Source organism: Vicugna pacos, chromosome 7, assembly GCF_048564905.1.
Source record: "Vicugna pacos chromosome 7, VicPac4, whole genome shotgun sequence".
NCBI classification, from domain to species: Eukaryota; Metazoa; Chordata; class Mammalia; order Artiodactyla; family Camelidae; genus Vicugna; species Vicugna pacos.
This window is the reverse complement of record NC_132993.1, coordinates 26503369-26517379: the sequence shown is the minus strand read 5'-3', so window position 1 is coordinate 26517379 and position 14011 is coordinate 26503369. Positions and strand designations below refer to the sequence as shown.

Sequence of the window (14011 nt, the reverse complement as noted above, 5' to 3'; positions counted from 1 at the left end):
CTTGGAAACCGGCTGAACCACCTGTTAAAGGTCCATGTGTCTCAGGCAGATCCTGCTGTGCCCCACTCACCGTCTCCAGGCGAAAGAGGACACGCCCCGATGGGGACCCGGTGCCAGTGCTGAAAAGCTGAGCGAGCGTGGACAAGCGACTCTTTCGGGTTTCATGCCGGGACCCTGGCGTCGGGGTGGCAACGCCTGTCGCAGAGCTGTTGCAGGATCGAATTACGCACTGTAGCTCAGAGCGCTGTGGGGAACACCGAGATGATTAAAGGCAGGAGAATGAACATCAGCACATTGTTAAAAGATAAACTGAGGGGTACTGAAAATTTTAAGAGTTTATCTGAGCAGAAATCGACTAGAATCAGGCAGTGCCAAACTGGAAGTGGTTAGGTGCCCTCCACCCTCAAGAGCGGCGGGGGAGACTTTGACGCAGCAAAGGTGGGAGCAGAGCAAGGAAGTTACTGATTGGCTGTAACCTTCCTGCGCTGCTCCTGATTGGTTGTCCTTAAGTTTAAGTTTCAAAACCTGCCCTTCGATTTACTTACATAGCCCACCACGGCGTTAGAGCCACCCCAGGCTCGTGGCGTCCTTGTTCAATTAATTTAACACATCCTAAAGGATAATTTCATGAAAATGTTCTCATGGCACTTGGCGCCTCTTGAGGGAAAAGGATGCATATATGCAACGTAACCGTGAGTACTAGGAAATACTCTTTTTTACATTAAAAAATTATAGCGTGCTATACAAATGTCAAGTTATTCAGCTGTGTTTCAGAATGCCACTCGGAGTCCAAAAACTGCCCTGTCACAATTGAGTTTCACTGTTTCTTTAACAAGCAATAGGAAGTATAATAGCATTCCCATGTTTCAGCCCCAAGCCTAGTTCTTTGCTAGTGGAAAATCTAGCATTAATTTAGACAAAGTGCACAGATGCTTCAGGAAAAATGGAACAGGAAATTAACTTTTCTGTAGCAGCATAGGGACTGCCTGACCTTCTCAAAGTATCAGTCAGAAAGTCGACTTTCACACTGGACAGTAAACCTTCCCTAGTGGACACACCCAGAGGGCAGAAGTGATTTCAAATGGGTTTTTTTCCCTCATGCTTCCTTTTATTATTCTCTCTCTCTCTTTTTTTTCTGAGTAAACAGTGAAAACATTCATAACACATCTGAAGCTTCCTACACACAAGCTAAACCTACTTGTCCCCGTATTTCAGTGCTACATAAGCTATTTTAAGAGCAGACAGATTTGGAGCAGAGTTAATTTTCTCTCTCTCTCTCTCTCTTTTTTTTTTGTAGAAAAAGTAGATATAGAGGAAAAGGAGGTAGGCTGATTATTTTAAAGAAACAATGGTTAAAGTAATACTAGGTCTGCTTTAAACACACTTGTTTGCTGTAGAGCAGATAAAATGTATCTGTGAAGATAGATTCTGTGAAAATACAAACCTTAAGAAGCTACTAGAATTATCTCCTGCTTTCAATATAAAATAATGACACTTTAAAAGGAAGCCCTTCTCTGTGATAGAAATGGGAGAATGTCACATCATTCAATGATGTGCATGTGATCTAAGCACACAATTCTTAGCAAAACCCTGAACAAAGTAACCAAGTATTTATAATAACGCAACCACTCCCTGTGAAGTCTAACATTTACACAGAACCTTCTACTAAATTACTGGCATTTGGATCAGGGCAGGGATCAAGTTCACACAATGCCTGGCACATAAGGCGTTGAATGAATGGATGAATGGGCATCGTATAATTCATGCTGTGTGTCCAGTATAGGACTTCCTGTGGTGGCCAGCAGTCCTTAAATTCTCCCTTTGTATTTTCAATTGGATTCTTAAACACTGATCTCCCCTGGGTTCATTCAGAACTTCCTCCGTTTATAAGATGTCCTTACCGCCTGCTTTCCTGAGAAAACCAAAGCAGTCTGTCCTGTTAGAAGCCATGCTTTCTTCTTTAGGCCTGACCTATGAGACCATCTGCTGGACCCTTTAAGAATAAACTGGACTTCTAGAAAGGGAACTTACTTTTCTAACCAGTCACAGAAAAAAAGCCAAATGCTATTCTGCAATACAATCCATCCCTTATGGAAAGGATTATAGAGGTTAGGGGTTTGAAAATTAGGTAACAGTATTAGGTGATGTCTGACTCCTTCCTCTAGAGATGGTGCTTATGTTGTGGTAGTGCTGAATATTGTCATTTCCTGCCAGGTTTTTTAATTTTTAAAGCAAAAATTTGGCCATCAAACACATACACGTTCTAGAATGCATGTGTAATTTGGAGAGCTCTAAAATAGGTTTTGAAAGGGGGTCGTGAGGTCGTGTTACGATGTGTAGGTGTGACAGTACAGCATCTGGAAATGGGAGGAGACTCGGGGTGGGCTGGGTGGAGGAGAAGCATGGGGAAGGGGGCCCTTAGGGCTTCGTTAGGCTGGGTAAAGCGTTGTCCCGCGTGGTCCCCGAGGTTGTGTATCAGTGCCGGCCAGCGAGCTGAAGGGACAAGGTGAGGAGGCCACAGAGAGTGAACAGCCACAAAGGTGCTCAGAGCAAGCAAGAAAACTGGACGCGTGCCAAGGCATAAATGCGCACTTTCAGAGGCTTGGTGTGAACACGTGGTAGAAGGCAGGATGTTTCTTTTGTGCAGAGCTTGGTGCCTGAGTATTTCACACTCATTCCCCGATGCGGGTAGGATGAAGCAGAGTTCCTCTGTTCTGTAGCCTTTCATTCAGAAACCAAGAACTGGAGCTGACCTCTGCTGCCCTGGAGATGCAGGGCCACCCGCATGGAGTGTGTTGGTTTTCCATCCATAACTATCTGTGTGGTGCGTGGGGATCCTGGATTTCTGGGGAGACTCCGAATCAAACTGGTTGCTACACGGATGTGAGTGCTGAGGGCAGGAGGGAGCCAGAGATACTATCTGCATTCACTGACAATATTGGACACTTGAAGTGGGCTTCGGAACCTCTTCCGGGGGTATGAATGTGGTGACTGGACAGGCAGTGGATGGAGAATCTTAATCCTCATCTAAGTGTCTGAAATCTCCCTTTACATCAGCAGGTGTTTCATTTAGGCTGGACCCTCTATCCAGGGTAGGGTGTATTCCCTGTGGTGCTGCAGGAGAATCTTGGCTGGCCACCACGACGTTTTTCATGATGGCCTGATGCAGAGGCCTAGGGCCTTTGTGTGTGCAACGGTGAGATGCAGAGAGGACTGCGGGGCTAGGAGGAGAGTCGGGGTCACAAGCTGGGCAGGAGTGGGGTGGGAGGATGTGTAGCAAGCCTTGTAGTAGAGAGAGTGGGGAGAAGACAACGAGGATTGGCATGGAGAATGAAAGTGAGTTCAGGAACCTCGTGGGTGAGTCCTGAGGATGTGTAACTGAGCAGGTCCCTGGGGGAGCCTTTCAGGGTCAGACCCCTCCCCTCGTCCTCTGGTGCAGCTCCTCTCTGAAGCACCCAGATAATAGTATCTCATGTATATTTCTTGAGTTTTTCGGATGCTCAAAATCACCACCTAAGGGAAGAAATTAACTACTTGACGATCAAGGGCACCTTGCCCCCAGACCTCCTGGCGCCTGGGGGTTGATGGTGTTGACCTCCCTGTTACCTCCACATCAACCAATCAGAGGACTGTGCACGAGCTGATCATGTACCCTGTGATTCCCCCTCCCTTACCTGGCCTTTAAATATGCTTTGCTGAAACCCTTCGGGGAGTTTGGGGTTTTCTTAGGCATGAGCCACCCTGTCCTTCTTGTTCGGGCCTGCAACAAACCTTTCTTTGCCTCAAACTTTGATGTTTCAGTTTGCCCTAGTGCTGCGGCGGGCACGCGAACTTGCCTTCGGTAACAGAAGGTTCTAAGACCAGCTAATGGTGACCATATTTTCTAAGCCCTGAAGAGGAAATGATATGTGATACAGAGCTTTTTATATCCTGCTTGTGAATTTATTTATGGAATATTATAACAAGATATAAATTAAATCATATTTAGTGGTGAAGTTAACATACTTCCTAATTTTTGCCCAGCACCTAAATCTCAAAAGGATGCCCATTGTTTATATGGTATCAGTGGCCATACTTTTTTCATAATGATATGTTTGCTCTGACACTGGATTTTTTCAGAGAAGAATAGTAGAAATGGTGGACCACTGATTGTTTATTTTATTTAAATGCTTTAATGCCTCTAATATAGAAACACTACCTTGTCATAGTCTATTTGTGACAGAAACCTTGTGAAATCGTGTGATTGAAAAATTTCAGTTTTTCATTTTGTTAATTAAACAAGGAGGTATGTAGACTGAGATGGTGCCTATGGAAGAAACCAAAATCTAAGCCTGTGAATGGCTCCAGGTTACCAAATCAAAACGCCAGGGACAGCCCGTCACAGCCAGCCAGCTAGGCTTTAGGTTGCAGTCCATCAGTAATTTCTTTTCTCTGCTTCTGCACTTTCTCTATAGAAGTCTTTCCCCAGCGCCAGTTGGTGGAGTGTTCCTAATCACTTTGGGTTTGGTGCTGTCCAGCTGGAATGGATTTTTATTCAAATACACGCTTAAAATGTTAAGTATGCCTCAGTTTATCTTTTAAAAATTTAAAATAATTTGTCAAGAGGCTTTTTTTTATGTGATCACTTTTTAAGAGATATTTAAATACACCTTACATGTATAAGGGGCTATACATTTTCGAAAGCTTTTATTTCACTGTTGGGGTCTCCTTTGATCCTTACAGGAAATTTGCAGATGAGGAAAGTAAAGTGCACATAGTGGAGCTTAAGTGGTGTCAGCAGATGATGAATGCAGGGTAGGGGTGGGAAGTGGAGCGGAGACCCAGGAGTCAGAAGGCCTTGCATGGGCTGTTGCTGGCAAAGCTTCGAATATCGATTCAGAGTCTCTGGCATCCGTGAACATGCTTGGTGGTTTGTATGATGCTTAGGTATTGATATTGTTGTAATGACCCCAGTGTTCTTTCCTTTCTGTTACGTTGCCTTTGCAGGGACTTCCTATTTTAAGACTGAATTGCTGAATTAACTCCTTGTTTTGGCATTAGGGGACAGAGACTTGCTATTATTTTAACATTTTTCAAGAGAACAAGGTCTCTCCTTGTGCTCTGCTTGGTGTTTCATAATTGGGAATTGTCAATTCTATATTTTCTTCATTACGGATGTCCTTTAACTATTGCCGACACTGTGTGATAAGATTCAGGGGGTTGGGGAGGCGTTACTCCAAGACCAGCAAACGCGATCAGGGCTTGAGGACGGAAAGCAAATAACTTCTTCCTCCTCTGAAGCTCTGTGTGCTTTAAGTGTCTGGTTAAGAGAAGACTAAGGAGGGGGAAGGATTGTGGAGAAAGAGGAAAGCAGAAGGAAGAAGAGACGAAAGAGAGACCTTCAGAGTGGTTTTCATTTGATCCGGAATAGAAAGTAAAACTCATTTGTGCCAAAAGAAAAAGCAATGTGCATTCTCTCCTGATCTCATTGAAAGCTTTATCTTATTCTGGACGCTATCTTGAAGAAAGCTATCATGACCTCCATCTCCCAGCTAGTCCTGTGTTTTTGTAATCTCAGCTGGGTTTTGTTATGTCTGTAAAGTCACAGCAAATAGTAAACGGATGGCCCACAGCTGTGCATCGTGGGTGGCACTCCAAGGAGTCTTGAAGTCGTTGGAGAAACAGCCTCCAGAGGAGGCTGAAAAAGATGCTTAATATGACTTTCAGAACAGCTAGGAAAGAAAAAACGGAAAACTTGGGAGAAGCAGAGAAGGGGATATAAATTCCTCCATGCTGGTTGAAATGGACAAGCACATTGGTGGAGGGTGGTAAGCTCGGCTGCCGGCCACTGCCAGGCACGGGCAAGGCAAGAAATCACAGCAGGAGACCGCAGAGAGGGACTTGGGGAGAAATCCCTTTTCTTGTGCTCTTGGTTAGTTTTTCATTTCTCCCTGTTTCCAAGATTCCTGCTTCGTGTGAGGGTTGGCCTGGGGAAGGAGTGAGCAGCACCCAGTTGAAGCTACGCCCAGCATGACTATTTGCTGGAGTCTGAAGAGCTGAGACGTGGCTTCTTTCTTCTTTCTTTCTTTTCTTCCTTCCTTCCTTCTTTCCTTTCTTTCTTTTCTTTTTTCTTCTCCTTCTTCTCCTCCTCCCCCTCCTCCTCCTCCTCATCTTCTTCTTTTTTTTTTTTAACTGTTCTGCAAGTTGCTCTCCTCCGGTAGCTCCTCTTCTCCCTCCTTTGGTTTCGTAAGCTCTGTACTGTGCACCGCGTTTAGAAAAGCACCCTGTGGTTATGAGTTGTGCGGGAGGAGGGTGGCATTAAACAGAGATGACCCAGGCGTTCTCTGGGTTCACCATCATGTCTATGCTTCATATTTTGTACATGGGATGGGAAGTCTTTTCTGATAAGCAAAAACCATAATATATCTCAAGTCTCAGTGTTACATATGTTCCCAGTGCACCAAAGCATCTTGATGTTCTTTCTCATGAAATATTTTCCAGCTTAGGACGGCTGGGTCAGGCTCTGCCCTGCCCTTCTCTTGATTTCCTCTTTTGTGCCGGCCTCTCTTCTTCCAATGTGTCAGGCTAACAGACTCCCTGTTCAGTATCTTCACAGCAAATCCTTTCCTTTGACTTTTCTCCCCACTTCTGGGATGTTCTCATCCTCTGTTCCTTATCTCTCCCTCCCTCATGCTCTGAGGTTCCACTGTCTGGCCTCATTGGTGCAGGGCACTTACTGCCCGACCTTCACGCTGCTCTCCCTCCCAGTGTCCCCTCCCGCCCACCCTGTGCCATTAGATGCCTCCTTAGGACAGGTCTCAGGTCTCCTTCTTGGAGCCTTGTCGCCCAGGTCACTGAATGCTTCCATTTAAACAAACAAGCTTATTCTCTGCATCGTGGGAATAATGACATATAGTTCTTAGGGAATCCTGTGATTTAGGTAGTAAAAGATTGGTTCTCTGAAACTTTATCAGGGTACCATCCATCCAGAAAACAAACTCAAACAAGAAAACATCCTCCCTCTATCTGTCTGTAGTGAGTCTAGTTTTCCTCAACCACTTCCTCCCTGCTATGGCTTTTAGTAAAAGGAATCGAAGTTCATCAAAGTTGTCCCCAGGTGCAAAGACCAGCATAAAGTTACCAACTGTTAAATTCTCCACCACTTACTTTGGTTTCCTACGGGCTACTTAGCATGACGATGTCATGGTGCATCACCTCTACTTTCATCCTCATTCCTGGTTATTTCTTGTTGCCTACCTGACCGTATTTACCATTCATGATACAAAGTGCCTGTGCTGCCGATCCTCAAGGACTTCTGTTGTAACACCTCTTCCCATCTTTTCTCTCCATCTAAGAATTACCTTTCTTCTCTCATTTTCTTTCATGTGCAACATTTGTAACACACACGAGCCTAGAACCATGCCTGACACATGGAATGTGCTCAGAAATATTAAATGGGTAAATGAAGAAATGAATGAATAAACATTAAGAAAGAGCCAGCAGGAGAAAAAGGGGAAGGGATATTAAGGATCCAGGAGAAAGAACTGAAAGGATAAAGTTCTCAGGTATTTGAGGATGGAAGTTGGGAGAGGGGTTGTTGTCTGGGGGGAGGGGGAGTTTAGAGTCTGGAGAATAAGCAGTGATTAGTCTTCAGTAAGAAGAGGACAGGTTTCTTCCATGGAAATCAGAAGGAAAGGGGAAATGTTAGTTGTGCTGATAGGTGCTAGGTTTGCCAAAACAGACGCTGTGTAACTTTGTGTGTTTCCTTTTTTTTTCTTTTTCGGTTTCATTAGGTAGAATTATTACAGTTCGACTGCACATACACCTTATGTTGCATGTCAATACGTATACACAGTACACTGTACTTTTTTTTTAGTTTACATAGATGTACTGATTATTGTTTCTAAGAACAGATTAGCGCTTTAGCATTTTAAACTTACATAGATATCAAAGGAATAAAGCCAACTACAAAATACGAATCAATAGAATGTGGTAATCCAATCACAAAGGACAGTCAGATGTGCTTACATATATTCAAGAAATCAAGCATCTTAGTTATAAGTAAGAAGTAGTTCATTTGTGTCCTTATTATCACTGTTATTGTTTTTTAGATTCCTTTCCTTCTAAGATGGCTGATTTCCTCTGCCAGGGGGAGGCAGTTATCTGAAGAGCAGGAGGTAGCTGGAGAGTGGACACATTTGTCACTTCGGAGAATGTGAGAGAGAACTGACCAAGGAGACACAGTGGGGTGGTCTGGGAAGCATGAAGACTGAATTGGCTTTGCCAGCTGGGATCTGGCCAGCTGGCCTCTCTCCTTCAGCAGCTCTCAGCAGCCCCAGCCCCGGGGCAGGTCAGGCAGGCGGTGGAGGTCTTGCTTCCTTGGGTCTCTCAGCTCTGAGTTTCGACAGCAGCCTCTTCCTGCAGATTTACCTGGATGTCGTAATTCATTCGAACGAGATGCTTACGTCTGCTTTCCACAATGGGCTGTCAGCTGTGTGAGGGCGGGACTTGCTTAGTGCTGTAGCCCCAGCTCTTCCATGCTTAAGGTGCTGCCATATGATCGTGATGCAAGTACAGGGATCAAGGGAATTTGACACATTGGGTAGAGAGTATCGGGCCCTGGAATCTGAGAGGGAAGGTGAAAAGGAGGCTAGTAGAAAGTCGACATTGGGGGGAAGACTAGTGGTTGAAGAACGCTGTAGTAAGAATAAATATAAAGAGCTGCAAGTATGTGAATGTGATCAGCGAATGGAGTGTCTCATTTTATAATTCCAGAGATGGGGCTGTTTGGGGGACCACAGAGATCAAGATTTAGCCGTTGGAGTGGGTGGTCGCAGTGAAGTGGAGGAGACAGTCATTACAGATGAGGAGGTCATGGATATTTTAGGACTTGAGATGCAGATGTCGAAGCCTCCACTGAGACTTCCTAGTGGGTTTTTTCACCTGATAGTAAGTAAAACAGTGAAAGGGCGTGCAAATATTTACAAGTAATGCACTCATCCTTTGCATTGATTCATTTGCTCATCCATCCTTCCATTCACTCCATTTAGAACCTGGCAGGTTCTAAATGTGTACAACAGTGTGTACAACAGTGACCAGAGAGCTGTGTGTACAACAGTGACCAGAGAGACAAGTCTAGGCCCTCGTGAAACATACAGACTTGCAGGACAGGCAGGCAGTAAACAACTAATATACAACTGTAAATTGTGAAGGGTGCCAAAGGGAAGTGAGACTGAGCAACAGGTGAAGATGGGTTTTGCCAATAGCTGTTTGAGTGGGTGCCATTTCATCAAAGTTATACAGCAGGTACATTTTTTAATACTGAAAGTTTATGGCTTTTGTTTCTGTCTTGTTTGTTTAGAACCTACATAGAGACAGAGATGAGTAAACTGGCCTTACTTTGGATGTTGGGTGTTGGGATAGCCCCCAGATACAGTCTGGGGGTGCAGTCAGAAGGTGCTGGGTGTCATGGAGCAGTTCTGAGAAATGTGTGGTCATTCCATGGTGGGCTCCAGGTTCAGCTGAGTCAGCTGTGAGATGAAGGCAGAGGGTCACTATAGGTTTGTCTAGGTAGGGAACATTCTCCAAGGCTGTGCTTGCACATCCAGGGAACCCGTAATTCCTAAGCTCCCCTACAATTATAAATATTGTTTATGTAGAAAATGTATAGGATATGCATCCTAGAAAGTGCTACCCATTTTATTTCTTGAATTCTCTAAAATATGTACATTTGGCCAATGAGGGGGGGGAACTCTATTCTTACAGTGGAAAAATTAAAATGTAATTCACCTTGATCCACTTTACAGTATTTCTAAAATGCCAAAAAATCTAGACAGCATGGCAATTTGGCTTTTAGTTATATATGACACACATCCGAGGCCTACTATATGATTTGTACTTGAGCATCAAGAAATGTCATAAATACATGGCTACTTGAATAAATCCAGAAAAAAATCTTTCTGTCGTACAGAAAAAAAACAAGTTTTATTTTTCATCTCTACTATATTTCCAAGAGCTGTATTTCTTGCTTTTGTGGTAAGTCTCAGTGAAGACTTTTTAATAGTAACTAAGAAATATAGTGCCTTTATGATAGCTCTTCATTAAATTTTTTTTACTGTAAATTCATTACTTTTCTCAAATACTTTTGTCATTCTTGCCACTGTTCAAAATTGTACTGAAACAATTTTTTTAAACTGAAGTATAGTCAGTTACGATGTGTCGGTCTCTGGTGTAAAGCATAATGTCCCAGTCATACATATTCATAAATATATTCATTTTCATTAAAGGTTATTACAAGATCCCAAACATTGTTCCCTATGTGAAACAAATTTCTTAATACAAATTTTCCCTTCTTTCTATCCCAATAGCCCACGGTTGTATTTATAAAAAAGACTTCTACATAGTGAAAAAAAAAAAGATGATTGTATTCATTCATTCAAAGAATATTTATTATGTGCCCATTAGGTGCCAAATGTTAATTCTTACATTGGGGAAACAGAAGTGAACAAAACAGACAAAAATACGTGCTTTGATTTACTTTCTTTTGTGGTGCAAGGAAAATAAACATAATAAATAAATCATATTTTTCACCTTACAAGGTGATAAGTCCTACTGAGAAAAATATATATCAGGATATACAGAAGCATATAGTTAATTGTAGAAATGCTTTTTAATGACAGAGACCAAACTACTGGTCTCTTAAAGAATTTGTAATATAAGAACAGAGTTAACAATATGATGTTGATTTTTATTCCATTTTATTCAGATATATCTAACATTATTTATTGGTGGAATTTTCATATAGAAAATTCATTTAATTCCCCATACAGTCTCACGAAGTAGGCTTTGTCACTTCAGCTCTACAGATGAGAAAGCTCCGATGTGAGGACTCTCCTCACGTGACTCTCCACAGTGGACGCGGTGAGCAAGTGGCGGAGCCAGAACCCACCTCCAGACTTTTGATTCCCAGTCCTCCTGGGTTCTTAGGCTGCCTTGTTGCATCTAACCCTCCAACTACTTTATTACCACCCTCTATCCTGAGAGGGCATAAAGGTTTCAGATTTTGAAGTCCTTCCCATAAAAATAATAAGTGTTCCGTTATAAAACAACTTTCATGTAGTCTAGCGAAGTGACTTCTGCGGGAAAATTTCAGACCTGTCCAGAAGGAGGGAGACGGGGCAGTGACTTTGGGGCTCAGAGTGTCAGCGTCCCTCATTTTTTCCCAAATTCTCCTTGGCAAGAGCCACAAATATCACAAGTTCAGTCGTAGTGGTGGCCAGGTTAAATGTATTCTTGCGCTGAAAAGATACTCTCCAAATTGCAGGAGTAATCAGGAGCTCTCATTTCCAAAAGGGCTGCTCCGGGCATTGGATAATCCCGCATTTGCTGATGCGGTTGACATAATTGTGTTTCACATGCGCAGGGTGTGCACCTGTTGTCGGATCGGCTGAAACCGTTCTCGCCCCTTGGTATTGGGTCATTCTGCTGATACAGTGTGTTATAAATATTACAAGGACAGGGGCAGTTTGTGTTACAGGAGGATACAACATTATCTGACGGACAAGCTTATTTCCTATTTATTCTCTGTAGTCTGAGACATGAGTTGAAATTTCAGTTTGTGATAAAGGTTATTACAAAATATGGCCAGCAATTAATACTTTGTTTAGAATATGCTGTCTATAAGATTTGCTGGTAAGAGCTACATGGCTCTTACTTAAACTGATCCTGGTTGGGGTGCAGGGCAAGAGAGGGATGGTATCTTTTAAAATAATAGTAACTCAGAGTTTGAAAATACACTCTGCTCCTGTGAAATCACTGCTGTGCTGGAGCCAGCTGTAACTGAGAGGAGCATCCTGTGATTACGAAAGAAAATAATGTGAGAAGGGAATTCTGGGCTCTGTGCATTTTGCTTGAGTGACACTGATATATTTGGAAGCATCTGTCTTCCCCTTTTACCTAGACGCATGTTTGTTTATTTTGGCCTCTTGTGGGCTACTGGGTCCCTCTAACCCCTGAGTCCAAAGGCTCCCCCCGGGTTTGCTTTCAAATACTCCTTCTTGAAAGTTTATCATTACAAATGTTTGCTGGGGAATTATGTCCCAGTTTGCAGTTAAATTCTTGAGTTTACTAGTATCATCATCAATAAAATGTGATATCCTTTAACAAGGGAAGATATCTGATCATGTTTTCCCAAAGCTCCGCCCACAGAAGGTGTGACCAGCTGGAGTTAGCTTCCTGCCTATTGTATTCACCACACACGTATGTAGCGGCTGTGTTAGCATGCGGCTGTGTTAGCATGCGCCTGGCAGAGCTCAGACTCAGAAATGCATTTCCTGACTCTGCTCTTTTTGACATCTTATTATTTTAAAAACACTTACATAGATAGGACCTTCTATGTGCCAGACACAGTTCTAAGCCCTTTACAGATATTAACTCCTTAATCCTTATGGCAGCCTGAGGAGGAAGGTATTGTCCAGGGTCACACAATTAGGGCTGGTGGAACCAGGGGACTCGGACCCTGCAGTCTGGCCCTGCACGACGCTACGCATTGTCTCTTAATTTTCAGATAGCAGTAATTTGTATGCAATGAAAAATAAGATACGGTTCCTGCTCGCAAAAGGTTTACAAGCTCAATCTATTCCTTCTTTCTTTCCATACATATGTTCAAAGATCTTGACAGCTCTTTAACTTACTAGATATCTTCATTTATGAAGTACGTCCGATGTGTACGAGACACACAGACAGTGCAGGCTGCCTGTTAAGGAGCTCGCGTTAGGGAGAGATGCAATTTCATAAGTGCCGATGGATGGTTGTACTTCAATTAAAATTTTCCCAAGAGGTCATGTTTGGTTTGGAGTTTGCTGAACAGACAGATGGAGAGAGAGGTAGGAATTGTTGGTGGAAGTCACCATGGAGTGCTCTGAAGGAGTGGGTGGGACCAGGATGGAAATGATTAAGAGTGTGACATGACTCAGAGGAAGATCAGGTCTAAGTTCAAATGGCCTGCATTCCCTGATAAAAGGTGGAATTGATTCTATCAGTAATGAGAAATAATGAAGAAATTTAAGGAGAGGAATACGTGGCATACAATGGATTTGAGATCCATGAAATGGACAATTTAATTCAGAGCTGCCACTGAAAGTGAGGTGGAGTCCCAATTTCTTTTTTTTTTTTAACTTTTCCCACTCATCTTCCTCCTCCAGCTCCTTTGTCTCCTCTTCTTTGGCCTCTCCTGATTTTTGGTCCTAACCCCCACCCAATCTTAACACTTCTTCCGGTAGTAAAAATGTCTATTTTATCAAGGTTTAATCACAAGTTGTTAGGAAAACACACAGTATCTCCTAGTACTTTCCATTAGTATTAAGCCCCCCATTAAGCCATATAATGAATTTAAATGTCAGCATTCTTTCTCCTTGCCGATTCAAAACTTCTCTTGTGTTAATGATATTTCAAACATCAATGTGAGAAAGAATATTCATTTGGAGGAGCAATAAACCATCGTAGGAAGAACCTAAAATGATGCTTCTCCAGTGATACCCTCCTCTTCTCACAGGAGAACCCATCCTGCCTCACTGAGATGCATTCAAACTCGTTGCATCCTAATGGAGAGAAACAGCAGCAGTGTGTCTCCCCAGAGCTCTGGGACTGCTTCTCAGGTTGGCTCCCTGAACGTGTGCTTCTGGTACAAAATCCTCCTCCCTAAGTCTGTCTCCACTGCTGTGTTTACTAAAAAGAGCTGTTAACAGATAATGCAGCTGGAACTACTTTAGAAAAGCACGTTGCAGATGAAAAGCAGGGTTATTCATTTGTATTTTCAGCTAGAGTCGAGCTCTGTATTTCTAGGCCACTGTATTCCTCCAGGAACTCTATATTCGAATGGCCCTGAAATTGCCACCTTTCTGTAATAGTGAGAAAAACACAGTTCACCTTCAGTTCTTGTGGGTGAGGTCGCCGTTGTCCTTGTCAGCCTCTCAGAGAATCTTCTGTTTCTAGAGAAAAACTTAAAAGACAGCTCTCTGCATGGCCCCTGATT

General features: G+C 43.1%; 1 protein-coding gene across 2 annotated transcripts in view; it reads left to right on the top strand.

The window, feature by feature from the left end:
• CPED1 (cadherin like and PC-esterase domain containing 1) overlaps positions 1–14011 on the top strand; it is a 258511-nt gene that overhangs the window by 10377 nt on the left and 234123 nt on the right. Inside the window, exon 1 of one of the 2 annotated variants that reach the window (XM_072964603.1) lies at positions 563–692. The exons of the other annotated variant lie outside the window; for it this stretch is intronic. Coding sequence (XP_072820704.1) covers positions 672–692 — 21 coding nt within the window. The 5' untranslated portion in view covers positions 563–671. Of the gene's footprint in view, positions 1–562; positions 693–14011 lie in introns of those variants that run through there. 2 annotated transcript variants of the gene reach the window in all.